We start from the raw sequence: 23,708 nt of genomic DNA, 5'->3' as shown, positions 1-23,708 counted from the left end.
GCCACATCTTTTTTTACATTTCCCAATTTTCCCATTTAAAAAAAAACAAAAAAAAACCATAAACAAAAACATTGTTCCCTTTAACATCCCTTCACATCTAGTTACTGTACTTGTAATTTTCGCTCCAGGTTTGCCACCCTAGTCACTGGTATATAGAGTGATCAGTGTATACCAGTCTGTGTGGTACCAAAAAAGCATTCCGCCCCCTACCCCCCATGTAGTTTGTTATATGATCCGAGGACAGAAGCCCCTCCCTCTTACAGTATAGACATGGCATCTAAGGTGTTAAACAGCGGGACTGAATTTCTCTCCAAGCCCGGACTAGCGGCTGAGCCTCAGCTGTAACCATAGCCGACATCTGCTGTGTATGAGGTGGTCTCAGTTACTGAATTGACTCCATTAGGACATCTCCAAGGGGTTAAAATTTTATAAAATTTCATATTCTAATATAACAGCGAGTTACCTATACATAAGTAATAGAGATGAGTAATATTCGAAACTCCCGTTAGGCATAGGCACGCCGGGGGTTAAGCAGCCGGCTGCTGGCAAAGTCTGCGTGCCGGCCTCTTCCATTCATTCCTATGGCTGCGTGCTATCCGAAACGGCCTACTCGCTCATCTCTAATAAGTAACCATTGGCTGTTTGGAAACTACAACTCCCAGCATGCTCCGTGCACTTTTACAAGCGTTCCAATAACACATAAGCTGGGAGTTGTAGTTCTGTAACCCCTGCAGCACTGAAGGCCATCGCAGTAGATCCTGCGCCATATCTTAGACACCACCATTCCTCCCACTCATCCGGACTCGCACCACAACACTCGGCCATTTATTTTTTTTATAAACATGTTTTTATTTGCCTTCTTTGCCAACAACTGATCCGTCATTTGCCAGGATGCCCGCTCTCCTTCACAGGGAAAGAATGAACCACAAATGGCAGATACAGAGTGGTAACCCAGATGAAGAACTGATGCCCAACGAAGCCCAGAGCAGCGAGGATGCGACTTACCCAACGTGGCGCACACGCTCCCTGCAAATGCCAACAGAAACCAAACACTAGACCCGCAAGTCCCTAACGTACTTGTACTGCCCAAAAATCCCAACTCGGAAAGTGAAAAATTTATAACAAAAAACCCCTTCATATGACAACAGATGGACGACAAGATGTCTAGAGCTGCCCAGAGGATGCGCTATTAGCCCTATGCCTGGGCCTTAAAGGGGCGCCTTGAGGAAGAGACTACGCCCCCATCATCTCCAGCCCCCGCAGTGGTTATGTTACCAGAGAACTATGAGAATGTGTCCTTCAGAGCCAGAGACCACGAGGCCGTCCCCGACTTCTCACCGACGTACAGGAAGATCATGCAGCATGTGGATTCAAGGTTGTTTGCATATCCAGTTAATAGAAAGCTGACAAATGTCGTCTCATAACAAACCAGGCAACAAGAAAACAGTCCCCTCATCAGTAAGGATTCCTGGCAAGGAACAGGGGGAGGGGGGAAAAAAACAAAAAAAACAAGGTAACTTCTTGTATTAGCCACCAGCTGGTGTGCAAGGCTTCCTTCCAGCGGGTTAATTGACTTGCTGACTGGTCATTTGTGGCATCCCTCTGCTAGGTCTTGGGGGCCCTCCGCGACCTGAAAAAACGAAATAGCTTTCTTTAAAAATGCTAAAAAATAAAAATCTAAAAAAAAAACCTTATGTAGAATTTAACTAGTTCCTTTCATTGGTAATAGAGTTTGGCTTTAGACGCACCTATACCTTCAATAGAGGTCAGGAATAAAGTCATCTGACTCAATGGGGAGAGGAGTGAGCAGCTACTAGACACCCCCAACCGGGGCTCATCCCGATCCCTCACGCTAGGGTTCACACCTGTGCGTTTGTTTTTGTCCAAACCAGAAGGACAAACATTTAGATCTGTTCTATGACGGACATGAATGGAGCCTAAAGGGACCCCCATTGACTGTAATGAAGTCCCTGGGGTGTTGGTCAGGACTTTTGTGCAGACACTGCGACAGACGTGAACCCGGTGTTTTAGGATTCATGAACGCAACGGAGTATTTGATATTCAGAGAACTAATCCTATAAAATATCAGGAAACACTCAGTTGTGTGCACAAAGCCTTAATCCCAACCAGTCAGATGGGCGCCATATGCTCAAGGTAGTTGGCCAGTCCTGACATCTATCTATGTATGGGAGCCGTATTCTACTAGGGAGACCCCTACGTCTATGGATACGGGCACTGGGGGATCCGTTTAAAGGGCCAGCATTACTCTTTTGCAAGCCAGAATTTGCTAATTCACTGTATTGACTTCTTGTGATCTGTTCCATGTGAATGCGTGCTAAAGTTTGTAACGTAAGGGCCCATTCCCACGGAGTAACGCCGCGCTCATTCTGACACGTAAACACGTGTCAGAGTGAGCGCTTCTAAACAGAATCCCATTGACTTCAATGGGTTCCGTCTTACGCATTGATATCAATGGAAGACTTTTTAACCCATTGACTTCAATCTGTTACAAGCATTAAACGGAACCCACTGAAATCAATGGGATTCTGTTTGGAAGCGCTCACTCTGACACGAGTTTACGCAGCGTTACTCCGTGGCCCTAACATCCCGCAAATCTACCGTCTACACCCAGTCGCGCCTCGCTCGGGGATCGTGTAGTGCGCAGCAGAGCTAATTAAAAAAACAACAGACCACAAAGAACTCTGCAGTTGACGTTAACACAACTTTATTTGAAACTCAAGCAACAATTCACAAGTTTTGAGTTTGTTTTTTGTTTTTTTTGGAGGGAGAATTTTAATAGCAGGGGGGTAAAAACAATTTTTTTTTTTATTTAGTTTCGCTTGCAAAAGTTAAAATGGAAAAAAATATATATAATGATGAATGTACACAGCCCCATCTTGGTTGGGGAAAAAAAAAAGAAGTAAAGTTTACAGAAAAAAAATTAAGTTAAAACTTCAAGTTTTCAGGAGAGATTGTTAAAAGAAAAAAAACAAAAAAAAGCCAAGTCACTCTAGCAAAAGGCAAAGTTTATGACCGAGTGCTAACTTGATGCTTTGCGGATTTCAATGGATCCTATACAAAAAGAAAAAAAACAAAAAAAGGCGGAACGTCTCGCTCAGCACCCGAGAGTTTTACTACACCTCACTAGATGCTGTGGGAGACTTGTGATGGCCGACGTTATCTAGGGATGTTATTGTAGGGGATAAAATATTCCTTCTGCTCCTCAGGCTTGAAGCCATGACGCCTGGAAGCTGTATTAGGAGTGCATCGCTTGAGAATTACCTCGAGGGGCGCCCCGAGGACCTCCTTGTCCAGTGCCACGCTTAAAGTTTTGTTGGTAGCCATCCTGAGGAAGAGAGAAGACGGCAGGTTAGTTTTATAGGGATTGGCAACCATGGACGTGCGAGAGTCCTCCTGCATTCATCGCCGTGCCAAGGGAAGATTTCTTCTCTGACCTGCGGCGCTCCGTTACCTCCTGGTCCTACCCCAAGTATTAGGTCAGGGGCTCCAGTGTGGTGCTGGAGGACAATCTGCACTTTACCTCTAACCCCATGGGTGTTGCAAACCACAACTCCCAGTATGCCCTAGCAATCTTTGCAACTTGCTTTAGCCCTAGCCTTCAAACATGATCATTCAATGATCTCATCCCAAGATGCCCCAAACCCCTCAAGGGTCATACGGATGGGACGTGGGTGCTGAAAATACCCCAATCAACAGAAGGGATCAGCAGAACACCAGAGTTTCCGATCAGTATCCCTTGGATACACGCACCAGGATTGCAACGATTCCTAGGTCATTTATAAAGACTGGCATTCTATACGCGGACCTTAAAGTCCCCAACTAGTAGGAGAATTGAACTCTATATAAGTTGAGTGCTGGATTTCCACTTTGAAGTATCTGAATTGAACTCTATGCCAGTAAGAAACTAGTATAGATGTCTGGAACTGAGTAAAGTAACGTGTCCTACACCTGGCCAGCCTTGTTCTCCACCCGCTTTCGTAAAAATTAGAGATGAGCGAGTAGTACTCGCTGTTCGAATGTAAAAGTTCAATGCAGAACCAGAATTGATTGGCCGAATGCTATACAGTCGGCCAATCAACGCTGGTTCTCCTCCTACCTTTAGAAGTCTTCTCCATGCAGCGTCCCCACGGCGTCTTCCGGCTCTTCATTCACTCTGCCAGGCATCGGGCTTGTAGTGCGGGCATGCGCAGTCGGCTCTGCCCAGGCCTGATGCCGCGGGGACGCTGCACGGAGAAGACTTCTCGGAGGATCCAGCCCGACCCTCACTCGTGGACTTGGTAAGTATAATTTGATCGAATGTTGCCTACCCCTGAAACGAGCATTTTTCCCCCATAGACTATAATAGGGTTCGATATTCAATTTCAGTAGTCGAATATTGAGGTGCTACTCAAAACGAATATCGAACCTCGGACATTTTACTGTTCGCTCATCTCTAGTAAAAATAGTGAACGGAGCACAAAAAGAACATGCTCCACATTGTGTATGCCAAATATGTGCCAGATTTATACCCATCATGCCAGAAAATTGACATAGATGGGTTAGTAAACTCTCCCCCTTTTCATTTTGTGAATGGGGGGGGGGGGGGTCTTAACACCCGAACCTCCAACAAAAACGGTTGACATATCAAGAGGTCTTCTAATAAGCACCACTTAAAGACGTCTCCAGTCATTTTATTCCTAAGTAACACTTACCCGTTGGTAGTTGTTGGTATAATCCCGGGGAGCGTTGAACTGTGGCTGTGAATAACCGCTGTTTGGAGTGTTGGAGAAGGCAGGGCGGTAGCCATCATAACCTCCTGCGAGCATAGAAGATGGAAGATTAAGTAAGTCTGACACACCCGAGAAAGTAACACCAAGTACAAACCTCATTAAATGGGCTGAGGACACAGCTACCCCATCCCCCAGCAATGAGGAGAACAGGAGCTAACAGTGTCCAAATGTGCTCTATGTGAACGGAGCAGAGGTGTGCATGCTCTGCCACCACGCCATTCACGTTAAGGGGACTTTAAGGTTCTCTAGCAGCCCCATGTAAATGAGTAGAGCGGTGCCCGAGCTTGTACACCACACTACGTCCACATATGGCAGAGGCCAACAACCTGGCTCTCCACCCATTGTGAAACTACAGCTCCCAGAAGTCATACCTGCTCTATTGATCTTGGAACCCACGATTATATAAGTTGACAGAGCATGCTGGGAGGTTTAGTGCAAAAGTTGTAGACCCCTGAAATCTAAGTATCAACCGGGACAATATGAGTCCTCACTGAATGCTGCAGACCCCAGACAAGAACTCCCCCAGCGATCAGACATCTAACTCTCACCCTGTAGATAGGGGAGAGCTAGGGTGGGTCACAGGGTTTTAAAGGAGACAGCCCCTATATAAAGAGATCATAAACATCCGAGTGATCCGCCACGTTCCAGGACGTACCTCTGAAGCCATTAGACGGCCCTCTGTATCCATTCATCAAACCCCTGCTGCCGCGCTGTCCTCCACGGGGCATCCCTCGGTTGTTGTAGAAGGGTTGGCTGTTGCGAGGAAATCCGGCATTTTGCTGTTGTGCCTGCTGATGCCCAGCCGTAGCTTGGTGAGACTGGTCCGATGCTGCATGGTAAGGGTTTACCACTAAAACAATGTGAAGGATAAAAAGCAAGGCTTGAAATTGTATCTGGAAAGTCTAAAAACCGTACAGTTGATAGTGGTGCAACCCCTCGGCGAAGGTCCAACACCCAGGACCCCCACAATCAGCATTTAGGCCAAACACCCCCATACATATTGTAGCAGCTGTGCTTGGCAGCTCGGTCCCATTGGGACATCCGCACAAGGTAGAATCTGCGGCCAGCTGATCGGTGGGAGTCCAACACTGATCACATATCAATGACCTACCCCAAGCATCGGTCACCAATATACATATCCTGGAAAATCTGTTTAAACCTCCATTACAAGAGACTGGTTCTTTCCAACCTAGTGGACATTGGCGGCCATCTTACCTGTTTGTAGCTGCTCTTGTTGAAGTTCAGATTGTTCCACTTGGTGAGGCTGACCAGGGAAAGACTGATTGTAACCGGCTTGGTATTGGTTCTGTTTCAGGGTATCGGCCTCATTCACAGGAGGGACAGGCGCATTCATATTAAATACCTACGGTACAAAGACACATACATTGAAGCTGTGGCCGTTACATCTACAAAGTGTACAGGTTAGCCTGTTCATACCACCGCCATCTTAATATGATAAACCTACCGTCTGCATGGACTGGAATGGAGCAGCGTTCACATTGATACCACTGCTGTGCAGCGGCTTGTTGGACCCAGTCTGAAACACCTGAGGTGGGGAAGCAGCGGTGAGCGACGAGGAAGTTTGTGTGGGGTCTGTACTTAAGGTGAGAGATGCCTGCAAATAAGACAAGTGGCTTTAGAGAAGGGTCTTCAAAGAGAAAAGGGCAGGAGGGCTTTTGAAGACGGCAGCATGGCGGTACGCTACCTGAATTTGCTCCAAGGCATCTTTTGGGGACCTCTGTTCTGTGGGATGAGATGTTTGGTACATCTGTGCAGAACCAGGATAGCCTTCGCTAGTGGAAGATACCAAAGAAACCTTGAAAAGAAGTAAAGCAAATCTAGGTAAGAACAGGATCTAGAGCAGGGGTAGGGAACCTTTGGCTCTCCAGCTGCTGTGAAACTACAACTCCCAGCATGCTCCATTCACTTCCATGGGAGTTTCCAGAACAGCAGAGCAAGTATGCATGCTGGGAGTTGTAGTTTTGCAACAGCTGGAGAGCCGTACGTTCCCTACCCCTGATCTAGAGCGACCATGGGGAAGGGTCACATCACATGCCTCTCCACCAGCCTCAATACAGCAGGGCTGTCCGCGGAGGAGACAAATGTGGAGGCAAATTAATAAGTTGCTAATATCTGACTATAGATCAGGTAAGCAAAATAAAGCCAGGCTAAGATCACCACGTCCTAACTGCGAGCATTAACTCACCTGCGTGCTATCTGGACCTTGGTTGGGTTGGGATAGCCGGGGCTCAGAGTGAACTAGAGCAAGAGAGAGGAAGGTTAGTTGCACAACAGTCTGTTCATTAACAGTGAATAATAATAATTATTATATATCTCAAGTTCACTCACCGGGCTGACAAACCATCTGTGGCAGATCCAAGCTTTGCGCTGGGTTCATGGGTTGTGCAGATACAATGGCTGGGTCAATTGGTTGGTTATCAAAGTCCAACATAGAATCCTAGGAAGGCAGAACTGATGTAAGTGTCTGACAAGTGCTGCAATATCTGCTGCAAGGAAAGGCTTCCTACTAACCTGCATGAAATTGTAGGGACCTTGCATTTGGGCCATCAGATCCTGAACCCTCTGCCTTCGGACAATGGGGTCAGGCTGAACTTGAGGGATAGCGTTTAGCTGGAGGGGCTCGGGATTCGGAGGGGATGCCACCTGCTGTTGCTGGAGAGAGTTCACAACCTTTAAACAAAAGTACAATCATAGATGTAACAAACCAAACTGTTGGCTCCTGCACCCGCTAAGTTACACACAAGATGGCACTCATTTAGTCTGAGGCCTATGTTGTGGAAACACAGCTTTTTTTGTTTGTTTGTGCTTGGTATTGCAATGCAGTCCCATTCACTTGAAAGGGACTGAGCTGCAAACAAGCCAGTGCAGGCTTCTGATTTTTTTTTCCTGTGGAATAATATGCAGGAGAAAAGTAATGGGATGCGTGAATATAGATGAATGGGTTCTGTTCCTGCCCTTGGAAACATGAACAGAAACCAACAATGTGTGAGGGCTTGGTTGGCAAGGTGCTGTGCAGGAAAGCATGCAGAAAGCAAGTCATCTTGCCAGGGGAACATAGTGATAGAGTAGACATGGGAATGCACCAAGTGCAAGAAGAAAACACTAAATTTGTACCAAGAAGATGATGACAAGTTACTTCTCAGGACTTTCCGAAATAAGAGGGCGTAGGAAGAGTCAGTCACTTACTTCAACAGTTTCTACTGTCCAGTCATCGACTTGTTCCTTCTCACTGCTGAACTGGTTGTCAGCCATGAACTGTCTGTTCACAAACTGTAGGAGAAAATGAAAGCACAAAAGAAGCTGTAGAGGCCGACGAATGTAATTGTACAGGAGGATCAAAAGAGCAAAAAGCGGAAAGAACATGAAAGTCAAGACTATATAGGAGGAAACGGGAGCAACCAGACCTGAAAGCATCAGACAAGCTGCAGGTACTGAACTAATAGCCATAGAGTAGTATGCCAGGAGAGACATTATCCCCCCCCCGCCAACTGCTGGGCAAGACAGCGCCATCCCCAAACTGCTGACTGCTGTCTAGTGCGCCACCGGCATCAGCAAGTCAGCCAAGAGAACGCATTGCGAGCCTTACCTCAGTGGACTCTACTTCAGTGGGCTCAGCATATTCCTCCACAGTTTCGGGTTCTAAGGGGAAGAGGGAAAATAATATTTATTTCCAGGAAAAAAAAATATATGCAAAGCACTTTCCAAATTTAAAGGTACAACCCCCCTATTCCTGTGTATATGTATAAGCCTGGTTCCAGAGCTCAGTTCTATTTAAGAGAATGGGCCTGAGCCACAAAACCCAAATATATGGATGTGGCGCTAGTGAAATTGCCACAGCCCCTTTAGTTGCTGGTCAGCAGGGTGCCAGAAGTAATCCCGGACAGATCTGGTATTGATGACTTATTGTAAAGATAGCCCATCAATATCTTAAGTGCTCTACAAATAGATCATCCGTCTATTAATAACACACACTATGGCAGAGTAGTGGACGCGGCCATGAAAGGATTACCAAGCTCCGGCGCTTGTTCTTCTGCAGGCGGCACTGCAAGGGCTTCCTCTTCCTCACACAGTCCATTGTGATGATTCTGGGGGCTATCAAAATATCCGCTCTGAAGGACGCGATCCAGAAGATCATGCAGGGTTTTATCTAGAAAAACAAAGACAAGCCCTTATCAGCTCACATGTGTAACTATACAGAGACTAAATGCAACCATGTTGTGTGTACAGTGCTGTGCCGACACATATTGGGAGCAGGAAGATACTGAATTTCAACATATCTGACCCTTTGCTCAATTTGATAACCCATACCTGGGGTCAGGCAGCCGCTTAGCCCCCTCTCCCTATAGAGAACATGCATGTGTACACCCAGGACATTGTGGGACTAAAGTCATCCGAAAGGATTAAAAGACTCAATGGCCCAGATTGACCATCATGGCTACCACAAGGCGCTAAAGCATCTGCTTGAAGTTTGTGTGAATTCTCAGAACAAAGGGTGTGATCCTTTATATGCTGCAGCTGCTAAGTCCCCACCAGTCCTTACAAGGGAGTTCCATTTTACTCCCTTCGCCCGCCATGCTTGACCTGAGGGTTCTGACCTTGGGTCATGGGATAGTAAGGGACACCAGGTCCCCAGGGAACTCCATCTTCTCTCCAGGTTACAAAGGCAGGTAGTTACCTTTGATAAGGAGGCTGGAAGCTTAAAGTAAAGCCAGTCCTCATAGTCAAGGTAACCTACCCATCTGTGAAACCTGAGAGGAGGCAGCGAAACCCCCTCATATCACATGACCCCGAGATTCGGCAAGGAAGGGTTGTGAAGTGAACCCAATGGAGGCCAGAACCTCAGCACTGCCATCTGAAGAGAAACCTTCAAAATGAAGCAGAGTTGTTGCCTTTGACCAGGAACACATGAACTTATCAGCTTCTAATCGGATTTCTAGAAAGAGGGCACGCTGTGTGCATCAGCAACAATACTGCTGAGAGGGCAGAGCTGGCACCGCGCCCGGGTCACTGCTGACTAAGGAAGAGACAGAAAAGGCAACACAGCCAACGGCAGCGTCATAGACTAAAGAGGGCCCAACAAATGGACATTTCTGGAGGAGACGCTGATCCCCCCTCCCCCAGTCACACGATCTACACAAGTCTTACATGTGGTTCCACAGACGGCCTTGTCTTTTCCTTCAAGAACATCCCACAGGTGAATAGACGCCTGTTCATACTGCTCCGTCAACCTAATCAAAAAGAAGGAAGGTGGTCACATTTTAGGTTCCTACATCTTCAAGTAACCAATTTGTACAGGACAGGGGCCTGCACATTGTACAGTGGCCATGCCTGGTATTACAGGTCAGCAACAGGTCCTGTGACTGATGAACATGACATTGCATTGTCTGTGAAGCTGAGCTGCCATTCAGAGAGCGTTGCTCCTTCAAACAGCTGATCTGTGGGGGTCCCACAGACCCTTTCAGTTGGGGGTAGTTGCATTGCACCCCACAGAACACGGCTGTCCAAACAAATCCAAACCGGTTCCATCTCACCTTACAGTTGGGTCCCGATCAGGTTCCACCAGCTTGTAGAACTCATCCAACAGGCTCAGCTCTTCCTCCGACAAAACCGGAACGCTGTTTACACCTTGCTTCAAGTCGTTGCGGACTTCCTCGTCGCCGAGCTTGTCCAAGATGAACTGGAGCTCTAGCACCGTCTTTAAACGTTTCTGTTCCGCTTCTTCCCGCATGAGCTGCTCCCGCCGAGCCGTCTTTTTGATAGTTTTCTGAATCTAAAATGGAGTAATGTTGTATCCATTAGAATAAGGGTTAAAGTTTGGAGCGGGGCCCTAGTTCCTTAGGATAGGACATATCAGATGGTGGTCGCACCCTGGGCACCCTCCAGGTAAAGAGGCCACAATGTAAGAACTTGGTAGTACGGGTAAAGTCAATTACTTACATCTTGCCCCAAAGCCATGAAACTTCTTTGAAGCTCACGAGCAAATTCCATGTTTGTTACAACCTCTTGATATTTCGCCACCGCATCCTAAGGACAGACGAAACATAAACGTGAACTCTGCTCCAAAACATTTCACAATATTCCATTGACCGAGCTGCTGCAGTTTTTATGGGAACCTTTATCTTATCTTGTACAACTAAATTTCATGAGGGGTTTTATGGACTGTACAGACAGGAGAGCAGTGCATTATGGGAGCTCTGGTGACCGAGACTGAACTAGTGTGCGAGAATGGAGAACAAGCCACAAAGCTTCCTGGAAACCGATACCAATATCAAAGTGAAACTGCTGCAAAGTTATTCCACTCATGTCCATTGCAACCGATTTCTCAACACTAAAGCCAGGGCTGATATTAAAGCAGCGGATGAACAATTATCCTTTAGGCCGGAGCTGCTCAGATGGTAAGACCCTTCTCATTCGGGTCAGTAAGGCCTAGTGCAGAAAAGCAAATGTTCAGGGCAAAGGTCTCCCATGATTATAGAGAAGGTCCTATCCATGGAACAGAATGGTTCAGGAGCCCCCCATAGATGAGAGTACGTCACAGAAGGCTTTTGGATGTCCCCGAGTGTCAACCAAATGCCTTCTGCTGCAAAATTGTCATTGCAAATGTCATCCACACTACTGTAGACTGTGACACCTACAACGACCACGAGCCACGCGGTCCTATCCTTACATTTCCTCCCTCATCTCAGTCTACCGCCCAACCCGTGCTCTCCGCTCACTCAATGACCTAACACTTCCATCCTCTATTATCAGAACCTCCCCCGCTCGTATACAAGACTTCTCCCGAGCTGCACCACTTCTCTGGAATGCTCTACCCCGGACAATCAGATTAACTCCCAATTTCTACAGCTTCAAACGCAAAGTAAAAACACACCTTATCAGACAGGCCGATCACAATTCCTAATGTAAACCCTTCCGTACTATAATTAGATTCCCTAAAATGAACCCTCCTCTGTCCCCGCTCCCACATTACCCCACATGATATGATGTCATCTCAGGCTAACTCTATAGGTCCAAGCTCCATCCACATGTTACAGGACACGACTGGTGACGGCTCATACAGTTTTATGTTTGTGTAATGACAGTCACCTCTATTACAGAATTATCTGACCCCTGTATAAGCAATACCGCCCCTGCTACCTCTTGTGTCACCCCCTCTACCTCATAGATTGTAAGCTCTTGTGAGCAGGGCCCTCAGTCCCATTGTGTGAAATGACTTTCTTTGTTATGTATCTTTCTGTCTGTATTTGAACCCTACAAATTGTACAGCGCTGCGGAATATGTTGGCGCTATAGAAATAAAATATTATTACAATGCGGTCATTTCTGTACTCACCAGTTGGTCCTGATTCAGCCGTTCTCCTTTGTTCATTCGGTCCTGGTAGTCGTCCAACTTGCCCTGCAAGACATTATATACAATTATAGAGGCTGCACATTGAAGCTTCCCATTGGACACAGGCAATAAGGGTCCAGCCGGGTCCAGGCATGTTTAATCCTACACATGTACTAGAACATAGAGACTTCACAAGAGGCAGATGATTTTTACTTCCTGCTACATAACATGGGAACCCGTCTAAAATCACCTACAGATACAATGGCGTGGTATAGAAACAGTAATAGGTGATAACTATAAGTGACTGGACAGCCCCATAACATTACATCTGATGTACCCAAATACGCTGTACAGAATAGCAGGGTGTCTGTACGTTCATACAAAGACAACCAACAACCTAACGCTCAGTCACCAGCTATTCCTTTTAACCCCAACACACGTGGCCAAGTTTGGATGGGTTTTGGGCGAGGGGAGGCGACCGATGCTAGACACCTCTGGTGTTGGTTTGTCTCCCCTCAAAAGTATCAGCCATGTCGAAATCCAACTCCGCAACCCATCTGTACCCCAATAACTGTCAAGTAAGTCAGGAGACCATTGGCCACTGCGGCTGGGTTTGGTTTTGAACACATTTGGCCAAAATGGCAGCCATTGAGGGATTTATCGGCCCCAAAGGATGGATAGGTCATCAGTATGAAACAATGACCCTCTAAGACACATGGCAGCTTATAGTAATGAAATAAAAATCTTGCAAGTAGCCAAATCTTCTGACTAGTCCTATAGGGCACGACAACATAGCGAAGAGCGCTGTACATGCCCACGACTACGGACAAGGCCCAAACACTAAGCTCTTGTAAGTAGATGTATCCGCTTTACTACTCGCCACCGGTTACTTCTCCTCTTCATTAGTTGCAGATCTCTAAATTAATATTTACTTTACAGTCTAACTAACCCTGCAGCAACCTCTGCCAAGCTGAGTGTGTGAGAAGTAACACGATGTTCAGCCAGGACATGACTTGTATCCTGCAGGTTTCCCCTCAGCGGTCCCGGGGCTGCCATGATGTCTGCCATACAGGGCACACTGAATTGTGCAGCCTGATCTCCTTTTCCCCAGACATCATGGAGTCCAGACTATAGTAAGAGCTGTCCAGTACTGAAGTGGGGAAGCCTTTCTATTTCTGTACGTGATCCCGCTGATATAACTTGCATTTACAGCAGTCTCATGGCCTTAGGCGGCCGTCGTCTGGTGCAGACTCAATCCTGTCTGATGTAAATGAGGGGACTGCTGCAAAGAAATCCCCTACAGCATTGGCAAGTGTCAGCCTATTACAGTGTGAAAATGACTGGATTTTAAAGGCATATTCAGGTGACACATTCCCTTTAAGGCTTCTGCAGTGTATCAGGAGCAGGTGCTCGGACATATACAACCACTTCTGTCTTTTCAGACATTGCTACGTCTATAGGACCCAATAACCACATACCTGCCAAGTATCCCCCCCACCACCACCACCATGACCGCCAACAAATACAGCATAGTCTGTGCACAAGTGAGAACTGAAACGCGCTGGATGATAGAGGGATTTTCCTGGAATATCCAGCAGTGTAATACACTTTATAGGTGCCCTGACACCAAACACCTCCGCCCCCACTAAATTCATGACGTCAGTGGGGTGTGGTGTGAACGGAGCCATCCTTAAAGTGGACCTTTCATCAGATTGGGCACAGGCAGTTCTATATACTGTTGGAAAGCTGAATTCAGCGCACTGTCGGCTTTCCCGATCTGTGCCCGGTGTAAAGCGCTATCAGTCCCGGGACCGTAGCGCTTTAGTGTCAGAAGGGCGTTTCTGACAGTCTGTCAGGAACGTCCTTCTGCCTTGCGGCGCCTATAGCGCTGTACTGTGGAGCGGGGAGGAACGTTCCCTCCCTCTCCTGATAACACTCATCTATGGACGAGCACTGTGAGGAGGGGGGGGCCTCCACAGTACAGCGAGATAGGCGCCGCAAGGCAGAAGGACGTTCTTGACAGACTGTCAGAAACGCCCTTCTGACACTAAAGCGCTACGGTCCCGGGACCGATAGCGCTTTACACCGGGCACAGACCGGGAAAGCCGATAGTGCGCTGAATTCAGCGCACTGTCAGCTTTCCAGTAGTATATAACACTGCATGTGCCTGATCTGATGAAAGGTCCTCTTTAAGCATGGCATCCTTCTGCCTGGTTCACATCTGCATTCAGGTAGTCCGCTTGGGGACCCCAGAATGGAAACCTAAACACATTAAAAAACAATTCCCTACGGAAACCCGTGGACCCCATGACTATAATGGAGTCGCTGTGGTTTCCACACAAAACAAGCGCAGAGAAGAGGGCTGCCTGCAGGACTTCTCTCTCCGGATGTTTTTTTTGCAAACCATAAGGACTCCATTATAATCTGCGGGTTTTCCAGGTAACGGATTTCTAATGTGTATAGGATTCTGTTCAGTGGAGACCCCAAGCAGACTCCCTGAACGCAGATGTGAACTAGGCCTTAATGTGGTTATGCAATGAGGAGGAATTAAGGATTGGACACAGATCACCCATTCCAACAACTAAAAGCGAGACCGCCAACCACAGGTAGATCAGCAGTCGGCCGGGACCACCAGCAATGTCAAGGGCTAGTGCACATGTATGACTGTGGCTCCAGTCACGTCTATGGGGCTGTAGTGCTGCCGTCTGCCATACCCTATAATAATAGTGAGGAGGGGTCACCTGTGCACATAGAGAATAGGACAGCCCATTATTTCATTTTAAATATTTTTATTACAAATTATATTAACCCCTTAGCGACCTTTGACGTAGTATTACATCAAGAGTCGCATGGGGATGTATGGAGCGAGCTCAGGAGCTGAGCTAGCTCCATGTAACACAGCCTAGACCTGCCCGCACCGATTGCTGCTGTTAACCCTTTACAAACTGCGGTCAAACGTGACCGCAGCGTGTAAATTGTGCAGGCGGCACGGGTGCCGCCATTTTCTGCCCTCCTGAACGTCACCGAAGGGCGGCGATCAGTTGCTATGACAGTCAGAAGCCTATCGGTTCTATTGCACGATGCCGGAGGCAGCCTCTAATAGAACTGCTGTGATTTTGCTATTCACTGCAATACTGTAGTACTGTATGAGCGATCAGACCCCTGAGGTTTCAAGGTACCTAAGGGGTCTGATCATAAATGTAAAAGAAGAAAAAAAAAAAAAAGTTTTTAAAAGTATTAAAAAAATAAATAAAAGTTCAAATCCCCCCCCTTTCCCTAGATCAGATATAAAAGTAAATAAAGAACATTAAACAAACATTAGGTCTCCCCGCGCTCCAAAATCCCCGAACTATTAAAATATTTATCCTGTACTATGAACGGTGTGGCGGCAAAAAAAAAAAAAAAAGACACTTTGCCTCCTATCAAAAATTGAATATAAAGTGATGAAACCGTCAGATCTTTCCCCAAATGGTATCAATAGAAACGTCATCTTGTCCCGCATAAAAAGACACCGCACCCATCTCCGTACATGTAACTATGAAAAAGTTACAGGTGTCAGAACATGGCGACAAATTTTTATTTTTCTATTTTGCAAAGTTTTTCATTTTTTTTAAAAAGTATAAAAACATTAAAAACACTCTATAAATTTGGCATCACCGTGTTTGTACTGACACGTAGAGCACAGGTAACGCGTCATTTGTACCAAACTGTGAACGCTGTAAAAATTAAACCCATATAAAAATGGCGCAAATGCATTTTTTTTTTCTCCAATTGCACCTCATTCTGAATTATTTGCCGGCTTCCCCGTACATTGCACAGCCTAGTGAATGGCGCCATTACAAAGTGCAATGTGTCCCGCAAACAATAAGCCGTCATGCGACTATGGGAACCGAAAAATGAAAAAGTTATGGCTCGTGAAAGGTGAGGAGGGAAAAAACGAAAATGTGAAACCAAAAAATAGCCTGGTCCTTAAGGGGTTAAAAAAATTGGCCTGTCCTTAAGGGGTTAAAAAAAAATAAAAATATCCTGGTACTTAAGGGGTTAAATATTAAGTTTTATCTATAAAGATGATACAATATAAATAAACTCTCCATAGACTTCCCCTCAGGCAGCAGCAATGCTGGGAGTTGTAGTCCTGCACCCGGAGCCCCCTCCTCCTCCTCAGACACAATGAGCCGCCTCCCCTCCTCCCTCCCCTCACACTGGGAGCCGCCATGTTTCCGCGGCCTAGTCCATGTGCGGCGCCCGGGACTCGCCTGACACAAAGAGCCGGCACAGCGCTCCGGAGACTGCGGCCTCGCCCTGCCGGCGGCGGCCTCTCCGGATCGGTGCCGGGCTCCGGGAGCAGAGAGGCGGCGGCTCCATATACCGTGGCGGGGATGAGGGGAGACACGTGCGGCCTCCATTACAGCCCACACTGCGCCCACCTCACGTGCGGGGAGACTACAACTCCCAGCATGCCCACCACTCAGAGCTACAACTCCCAGCATGCCCGCCACTCAGAACTACAACTCCCAGCATGCCCACCACTCAGAGCTACAACTCCCAGCATGCCCGCCACTCAGAGCTACTACTCCCAGCATGCCCCCCACTCAGAGCTACAACTCCCAGCATGCCCGCCACTCAGAGCTACAACTCCCAGCATGCCCGCCACTCAGAGCTACAACTCCCAGCATGCCCGCCACTCAGAGCTACAACTCCCAGCATGCCCGCCACTCAGAGCTACAACTCCCAGCATGCCCGCCACTCAGAGCTACAACTCCCAGCATGCCCACCACTCAGAACTACAACTCCCAGCATGCCCACCACTCAGAGCTACAACTCCCAGCATGCCCGCCACTCAGAACTACAACTCCCAGCATGCCCGCCACTCAGAACTACAACTCCCAGCATGCCCACCACTCAGAGCTACAACTCCCAGCATGCCCGCCACTCAGAGCTACAACTCCCAGCATGCCCACCACTCAGAGCTACAACTCCCAGCATGCCCGCCACTCAGAGCTACAACTCCCAGCAGGCCCGCCACTCAGAGCTACAACTCCCAGCATGCCCGCCACTCAGAACTACAACTCCCAGCATGCCCGCCACTCAGAACTACAACTCCCAGCATGCCCACCACTCAGAGCTACAACTCCCAGCAGGCCCGCCACTCAGAGCTACAACTCCCAGCATGCCCACCACTCAGAGCTACAACTCCCAGCATGCCCGCCACTCAGAGCTACAACTCCCAGCATGCCCGCCACTCAGAGCTACTACTCCCAGCATGCCCGCCACTCAGAGCTACAACTCCCAGCATGCCCCCCACTCAGAGCTACAACTCCCAGCATGCCCGCCACTCAGAGCTACAACTCCCAGCATGCCCGCCACTCAGAGCTACAACTCCCAGCATGCCCACCACTCAGAGCTACAACTCCCAGCATGCCCGCCACTCAGAGCTACAACTCCCAGCATGCCCGCCACTCAGAGCTACAACTCCCAGCATGCCCACCACTCAGAACTACAACTCCCAGCATGCCCACCACTCAGAGCTACAACTCCCAGCATGCCCGCCACTCAGAACTACAACTCCCAGCATGCCCGCCACTCAGAACTACAACTCCCAGCATGCCCGCCACTCAGAACTACAACTCCCAGCATGCCCGCCACTCAGAACTACAACTCCCAGCATGCCCACCACTCAGAGCTACAACTCCCAGCATGCCCACCACTCAGAGCTACAACTCCCAGCATGCCCACCACTCAGAGCTACAACTCCCAGCATGCCCGCCACTCAGAGCTACAACTCCCAGCATGCCCGCCACTCAGAGCTACAACTCCCAGCATGCCCGCCACTCAGAGCTACAACTCCCAGCATGCCCGCCACTCAGAACTACAACTCCCAGCATGCCCGCCACTCAGAACTACAACTCCCTGGGCCACGCTCGGACTTGTAGTTCCACAGGCAGCTGATCGTGTGATGGGCCGGGCAGTCAGCCATTACTTCCTATAGAGTTTCTGTCATAACAACCCTGGCCGTCATGTTGGATATCAGACAGCAGGGGGCGCTACCTGGGCTTTACATGTCTTCTAATGGACCCCCTGCACGCACTACCAAAATGGCCTCACTGGGGGCTTCATCTGGCCATGTACAGGCGCTGTATACCGCTCCATGGGGGAGACAGATTTGGTAACAGTTTAGTTCCAGCCATGTAATGGTTAACAAGTGCAGTAACTCGCCATTTCGGGGTGCGCAGCCGTGACCCCAGACATGGGCAGCCATGAGAAACCAACCTGGGACTTGTAGTTCTACATTAGTTGTAATTTTTGTATCCAAACCTAAACAGAGCGTGCACATCCATGGCTTGTACAATATGGCCACCTGTACACGACGTGTGCTCACCGCCGATCTGTGTCACCGCTACACACTACATCTGTACGGATATAATACAACTACACAACGTGCCAAACACGTGAGCCCCCTAACATCGCAACATCAGCAACAAAGCACAATTCACTTAGGAGGAGTCACATTATCAGTATCGAATGTCCATTGCTCTTATCCAGCACAGGAAGAGAACAGACATTAAAGGGATTGTGCCGTTAAGGACACTTAGCCCTGACTCACACGTTTGATCACTGGGTGCCAGTGACAAAGAACAGGGGGATGGATCCCCCTAAACCCTCCATGTGCCCAGACCAGCAGTGCAGTCATGTGACCATCGCTCCAATGGGGCGCCTGCAGCCACATAGAAGTGAATGGAGAAGCGGTCACCCCTGACCCATGTACAAGGGGGTCTCAGGGGAACGCAGTCCCCTGTTCTCTTCATCACTGTCAATGGGAACAGACACAGGGGGGAGGCTTCTCTCTAGTACCATTCAAGTCTGGTGCACACATCCTATAACGGATAAGAGCAATGGACATCCCCTAAAACTTACAGGGAAAAGTTGTAGGGTCGAGGCCGAGAAGATGTTGTGGAAATGCATTTTTCAGTGTTAAGAATGGATTTAGCAGGAGATGATGAACAGTGAAACTGAAACCTATAGCTCCTAACCCCAGGTACAGCGCCGCTCAGGATGAAATCAACAAAGACGCCTCGGGGTAGGAATAATACGACATTTATTGGGAACAATACGCCTGGCTTGTTGCATTTTTTCTGAAATGCAGCTTTCCCACATTTCCCTACTCGCCTAGGGACGGCCTTACCCTTTAAATGCCTGAACCAACGACCCGCGGAGGGACAAAGAGGTCAAATCAACAGCAACATTAGAATATACACGTTATCTGCAGATACTACCAAAGTGGTCACTGCCCCAATGCCAAAGGGGCGCCCCAGTCACATGACACAGGGGTAAGTCACTCAGTGTCAGCACTGACCATACAAACCAAAAAATTGCAAGTGTTTGTGAGATGTCGACAGATAGCCGAGCTACAGGGTGCAGGCACAACACTGGCATCTCCATAAAAGTATCAGACTGGGACAAAAACTACAAATCCCAGCATGCCCTGATAGTGAGACTATAGAGGAAAGCCAGGATGAGAACCTCTACTCAGCTTCTTCATACTCCATAAAGGGAGGGGGCGGCCACTAAAATGGGGGCTTCATATGGATAAGATAACACATCAGCAGGCTGCTTTGGAGAAATTTGGGCAAATAAAAGGCACAGCCAGGGGACTTGGAGGGAAAATCTGCAGCGCGTTCTTCTGTACAGTGCTGCAGGAAAAACCGTACACAGCTCAGGGGGTTTATTGTGCAGATCTCTGTGCAATCCCCTGCAGATCTATGTGCAACCCCCTGCAGATCTCCGTGCAACCCCCTGCAGCAATAATTGATGCGGCATTAGATTAAACCTGCAGCGTAAGACTCTGTGTGCTGCAGGTAATATCACGGCAGGTGGATGAGATCTGGTTACCGCCACCATACACTATACAACCCACTGCAATGATTGTCCATGGGGCCTGGACTCAGTTTTTTCAGGATCCTTATGGCCAGCAGGTCCATCAGATCGGAGGGGATTTGACTCTGCTTATCCTCTTTTTGATGGGGTCAAAACATTCCTGTCAGCACCTTGACCCCTTCAATGTCTCCTCAGTCATCTACCTGCATGCTGTATACTTGGCAGTGACAAGCGCCCCCCCACCTTGCAGAAGATCACTATGACGGGAGCCTTGATCTCCAAACTGACTGAGAAATACAGGCATTATATGGTCTGACTCTTCTATACTGTATTTGCTTGTGTGCAGGGGACTTGGACTATCTCTATAACAGGACTGATATTATATTCTAGCTCCATTAGAAACATTATCCATGACACCAGTGTGAACTAAGGCCAATAGAGACCAGAAAACGCTGCAAAAAACAAAACACGCACATTTCCCACAACTTGTGGTTTAAGGCTGGAATCACACATGCACCTTATATGATGCAGATCCTTGAGCAAGGAGGAGTAGAAATCTTTCCTTTGTATTTGCCTTCCTTCCGATTCCAAAAATCTGCACCAAAACCTGCATGTGCGATTCCAACCTACTTGCAGGAAAAGCTTTAAAACAAGCCTGAGAAAGAAGACGACACTTCCAAGGCAGGGACCGGTTAGAATTGCAGCAGCACATGACAGGGGATTACGTTACTCGGCCTGCAGGGTGACTGATACGCTCACACACAGAAGTTTCTAGAGAGTGCTCAGCTGGTGTGCAGGGCTGCTACTGGGCATGTAAACAGCGGGCACTACCAATCCCATATATCGCTTCATCCTGCAGACTACAAACCTTCTTCTTTTCCAGGTTACGAATCTTCTTGTCAAGGACCACCAGGATCTGTTTCATGGCCTCACTCTGTATATTTCCAGTACCAGTCGCCGCTGCCTCGCCGGAGCCCGGCACAGCCTTGCTGCTTGTGGCTGAGGGCATCTGAGAAAGACATATATACACACACGTTAGCTTTCTAGTGCACTTAACTCCTTGTCACGTAAATTTTATATATACCAACACCTACTATTGCACAAGTGTGCACACGTTGCATGCGTATCGGTGCAAACGGTGTAGAAAATAAAGCAGCACCAAGGACAGAGACGGCCGGTACTTACATTCAAGGCTGGATGAGATATTTTGGTTTAAGAGATGACAAGACACTTTACTTGCAAATACCAGCCTTGAGTTTGAGCGGTCTCTTGCATGCTGTATAATCTGAATTGGGGCCATTCTATAGGGCAAACCCCCTATCAGTCAGCTGATCACTAGAGGCCCGCACCTAAAGCGATCAGCTGTCAGTGGGGGAAATGTTGTACTACACATCGGTCATTGACTTGTATTGAATGGCCAACAAAAGTAGAAGTTGCTCCAGAGCAGGACCCGGCTAGGACCTCCATACTGGGTGGCAGTGCTGCAAATGGTAAAATCTGCAGCAGGAATATGGGTGAGATCTTAAAGGGATTGACATTTTAGAAGAGAGGTGTTATATGCTAAATAGAAAATGACATATTAAATCTCTTGCTGCTCTGGCGGCCCATACTGGCTGCAATGGTTGCAATACATAATCGTCTTGTGCTATACATGGAAGCGTCACCACTGCAGGGGTCATGTCTGTCACATCAGGACCATCAGTTATGTGAGGGTCTGACACCCAGGACCCGCACAGATCAGCTCCCAATGTTTTACATGTCAGGAGCCAGTCTGCCCACTCGCCATACAATGTGCACTGCATAGACTACAATGGGATAACTCTGCAGTATCTAACATCACTGCCGCGCTTTGACAGCGAGCAAGCAGGACAACTCCAGGAATGTAAACATTATCAGGAGCCACGCTGTCCAGCAACAGCTGATAGGTGGGGGGTCCCGGGTGTCAGAACCTCGCAGCTCTAACATTGATGACCTATACTAAGGCTAGGGCATCGATATTACAAAGTGGACAACCCCTTTAATTCCCGCTATTTTATGGAGTCCATAAATCAGACGATTTTCCAGACCCAAGTGTGTGACATCTGAGTGTTCCCGGATGTCAGTGTCGCCCTGCTCAGGAGCAACCCTGTATGTCCCACTGGGGAGCAACTTTTACTTGTCCTTGTATTATCTGGCGCCCCATTCATTATATACTACATTTGTCGTGCAGGCCAAGCCAGATCTGCTGAAAAATCCAATACCCTATAGGGAACCCGACAGCTGGGGGCGGGGGGGGGATCCGACAGCTGGGACCACCACCAATCAATAGGACGTGCACCATCACGCCATAGAGATGAGCGAGCGGGACCACGGGAGAGGCAAAATTCCCCCCCCCCCCCCCCCCCCCGTTCTTACAATCAGTGGGGGTCCCAGCACTCGGTCCCCATCAGATCTACCCCCAGAGTATCCCTTTAATATTACAGGACTAATCCAATCATGTCCTCACTCATTTTGGTCGCACCAGTGTTTGGGGGGGGGGGGGGGGGACAATAAGAATCGACACAAAAAAAAAAAGTTTTAATTCCCGGATTGAATAGGATTAAATGGCCATGTCCCCCCCACACAGAGCCCGCTGACACCACACAGACACCGATCATCAATGCGGTCGGCATCCCGACCACAGAGTGAGAGGAGTCGGTCCAGGGCTCCCCCCACTGATGGATCCGTCCGCCCACGAGGACAATAACCCCCATTATCCCCCCTATAAGTCATTATCATGCCGCCCGCAGCCCCGGATGTCCCCCCGCTTCCCGGGCCCCGATGTGCCGCCCTCCCGCCCCACCTTTCAGGGTCTCCGCGGTGTGTCGGTCACGGGGCCTGAGCGCTGGTCGCGGTGTGAGGTTGAGAGAGGAGTCGCCGCCGCCACTGCCGCCTCACCGAGCTAATGAGGCCGAGAGACAGGAAGCGGAGGGATTTACACAGCTGGGGGCCTGAGGAGGGCTGCCCACCGCGCTGCCTGAAATGTGGCGGGACCTGGACGGTCTCTCCGGGGAGTCCGTGCGCTCCTCTGCGGTGTTCAGAGCCCGGCTCCGGGGCGGCTAGACTCTACAGCAGTCGGTCTGGAGCTGGTGCTGGGAACAGAAGCATCAGGCGCCAGGGGTGAGCCTCAACGGACAATGGAAAGGAGGAGGCAGGGGCCAGGCCGCAGGGAAGGGGAGGGGCTTATACCTATAATGTGGGCGTGGCTATGCTGTGACAGCCTGCTGAACCACGCCCTCTCCTTAAAGGGGCAGTGCTGTCATTGTTTTTGTCTTCCTTGTTATTATCTGTTCCTCGAGTGTGAAATAACAGGACATAGGTCACTGGATAGGAAATAGTGCGAGTGTGACAACCTCCCGTCACCTCATACTGTCCCCTCTGTGATCGCGCCATCACAACAATCCGTCTTATCAACCTCTAATTTGTAATCAATTCATCAGATATTGCGGCCGGTTATAGAACTTGTTGCATTTTTGACTGGAGAAAGCGTTGGATTAGTTTCTGGGCCCGGCGAATGGCGACATGCTGAAATAAGTTTTTTGCAACTTTGCAAAAAGTTGCATTTTATAAATCTGGCTAAAAGGTTTGGCTAAAACCCGACTAAAAATCTGGCTAAAACCCGACTAGGGTTGAGCGATCGGGATCGGAAAAGATCGGAGCAAATTTCACGATTGC

The 23,708-nt window shown here is 48.5% G+C and overlaps 1 protein-coding gene across 2 annotated transcripts; it reads right to left on the bottom strand.

Annotated features, from left to right (window-relative positions):
* Positions 1 to 836: 836 nt before the first annotated feature.
* On the bottom strand, positions 837 to 22,991 carry CAPRIN1 (cell cycle associated protein 1). 2 transcript variants are annotated; one of them, XM_075281027.1, is made up of 19 exons: positions 22,837 to 22,991; positions 20,884 to 21,024; positions 12,144 to 12,206; positions 10,749 to 10,835; positions 10,343 to 10,581; positions 9,957 to 10,039; positions 8,821 to 8,958; positions 8,398 to 8,450; positions 7,998 to 8,081; positions 7,323 to 7,481; positions 7,140 to 7,248; positions 6,997 to 7,049; positions 6,496 to 6,606; positions 6,256 to 6,405; positions 6,006 to 6,153; positions 5,446 to 5,640; positions 4,713 to 4,816; positions 3,283 to 3,346; positions 837 to 1,630 (listed from the first exon to the last, which is right to left on the bottom strand). In XM_075281027.1, exons 2-19 carry the CDS (start codon positions 21,022 to 21,024, stop codon positions 1,566 to 1,568), a joined length of 2,046 nt encoding a protein of 681 aa, XP_075137128.1. In that variant the 5' UTR covers positions 22,837 to 22,991; the 3' UTR covers positions 837 to 1,565. The 2 variants fall into 2 exon arrangements, with proteins under 2 accessions (XP_075137128.1, XP_075137129.1); XM_075281028.1 differs by having other exon boundaries at positions 7,323 to 7,463.
* Between the last annotated feature and the right edge of the window lie 717 nt (positions 22,992 to 23,708).

Source organism: Leptodactylus fuscus, chromosome 7, assembly GCF_031893055.1.
Source record: "Leptodactylus fuscus isolate aLepFus1 chromosome 7, aLepFus1.hap2, whole genome shotgun sequence".
Classification (NCBI taxonomy): domain Eukaryota; kingdom Metazoa; phylum Chordata; class Amphibia; order Anura; family Leptodactylidae; genus Leptodactylus; species Leptodactylus fuscus.
The sequence above is the reverse complement of the archived record's forward strand: the minus strand, read 5'-3'. Positions and strand labels throughout refer to the sequence as shown.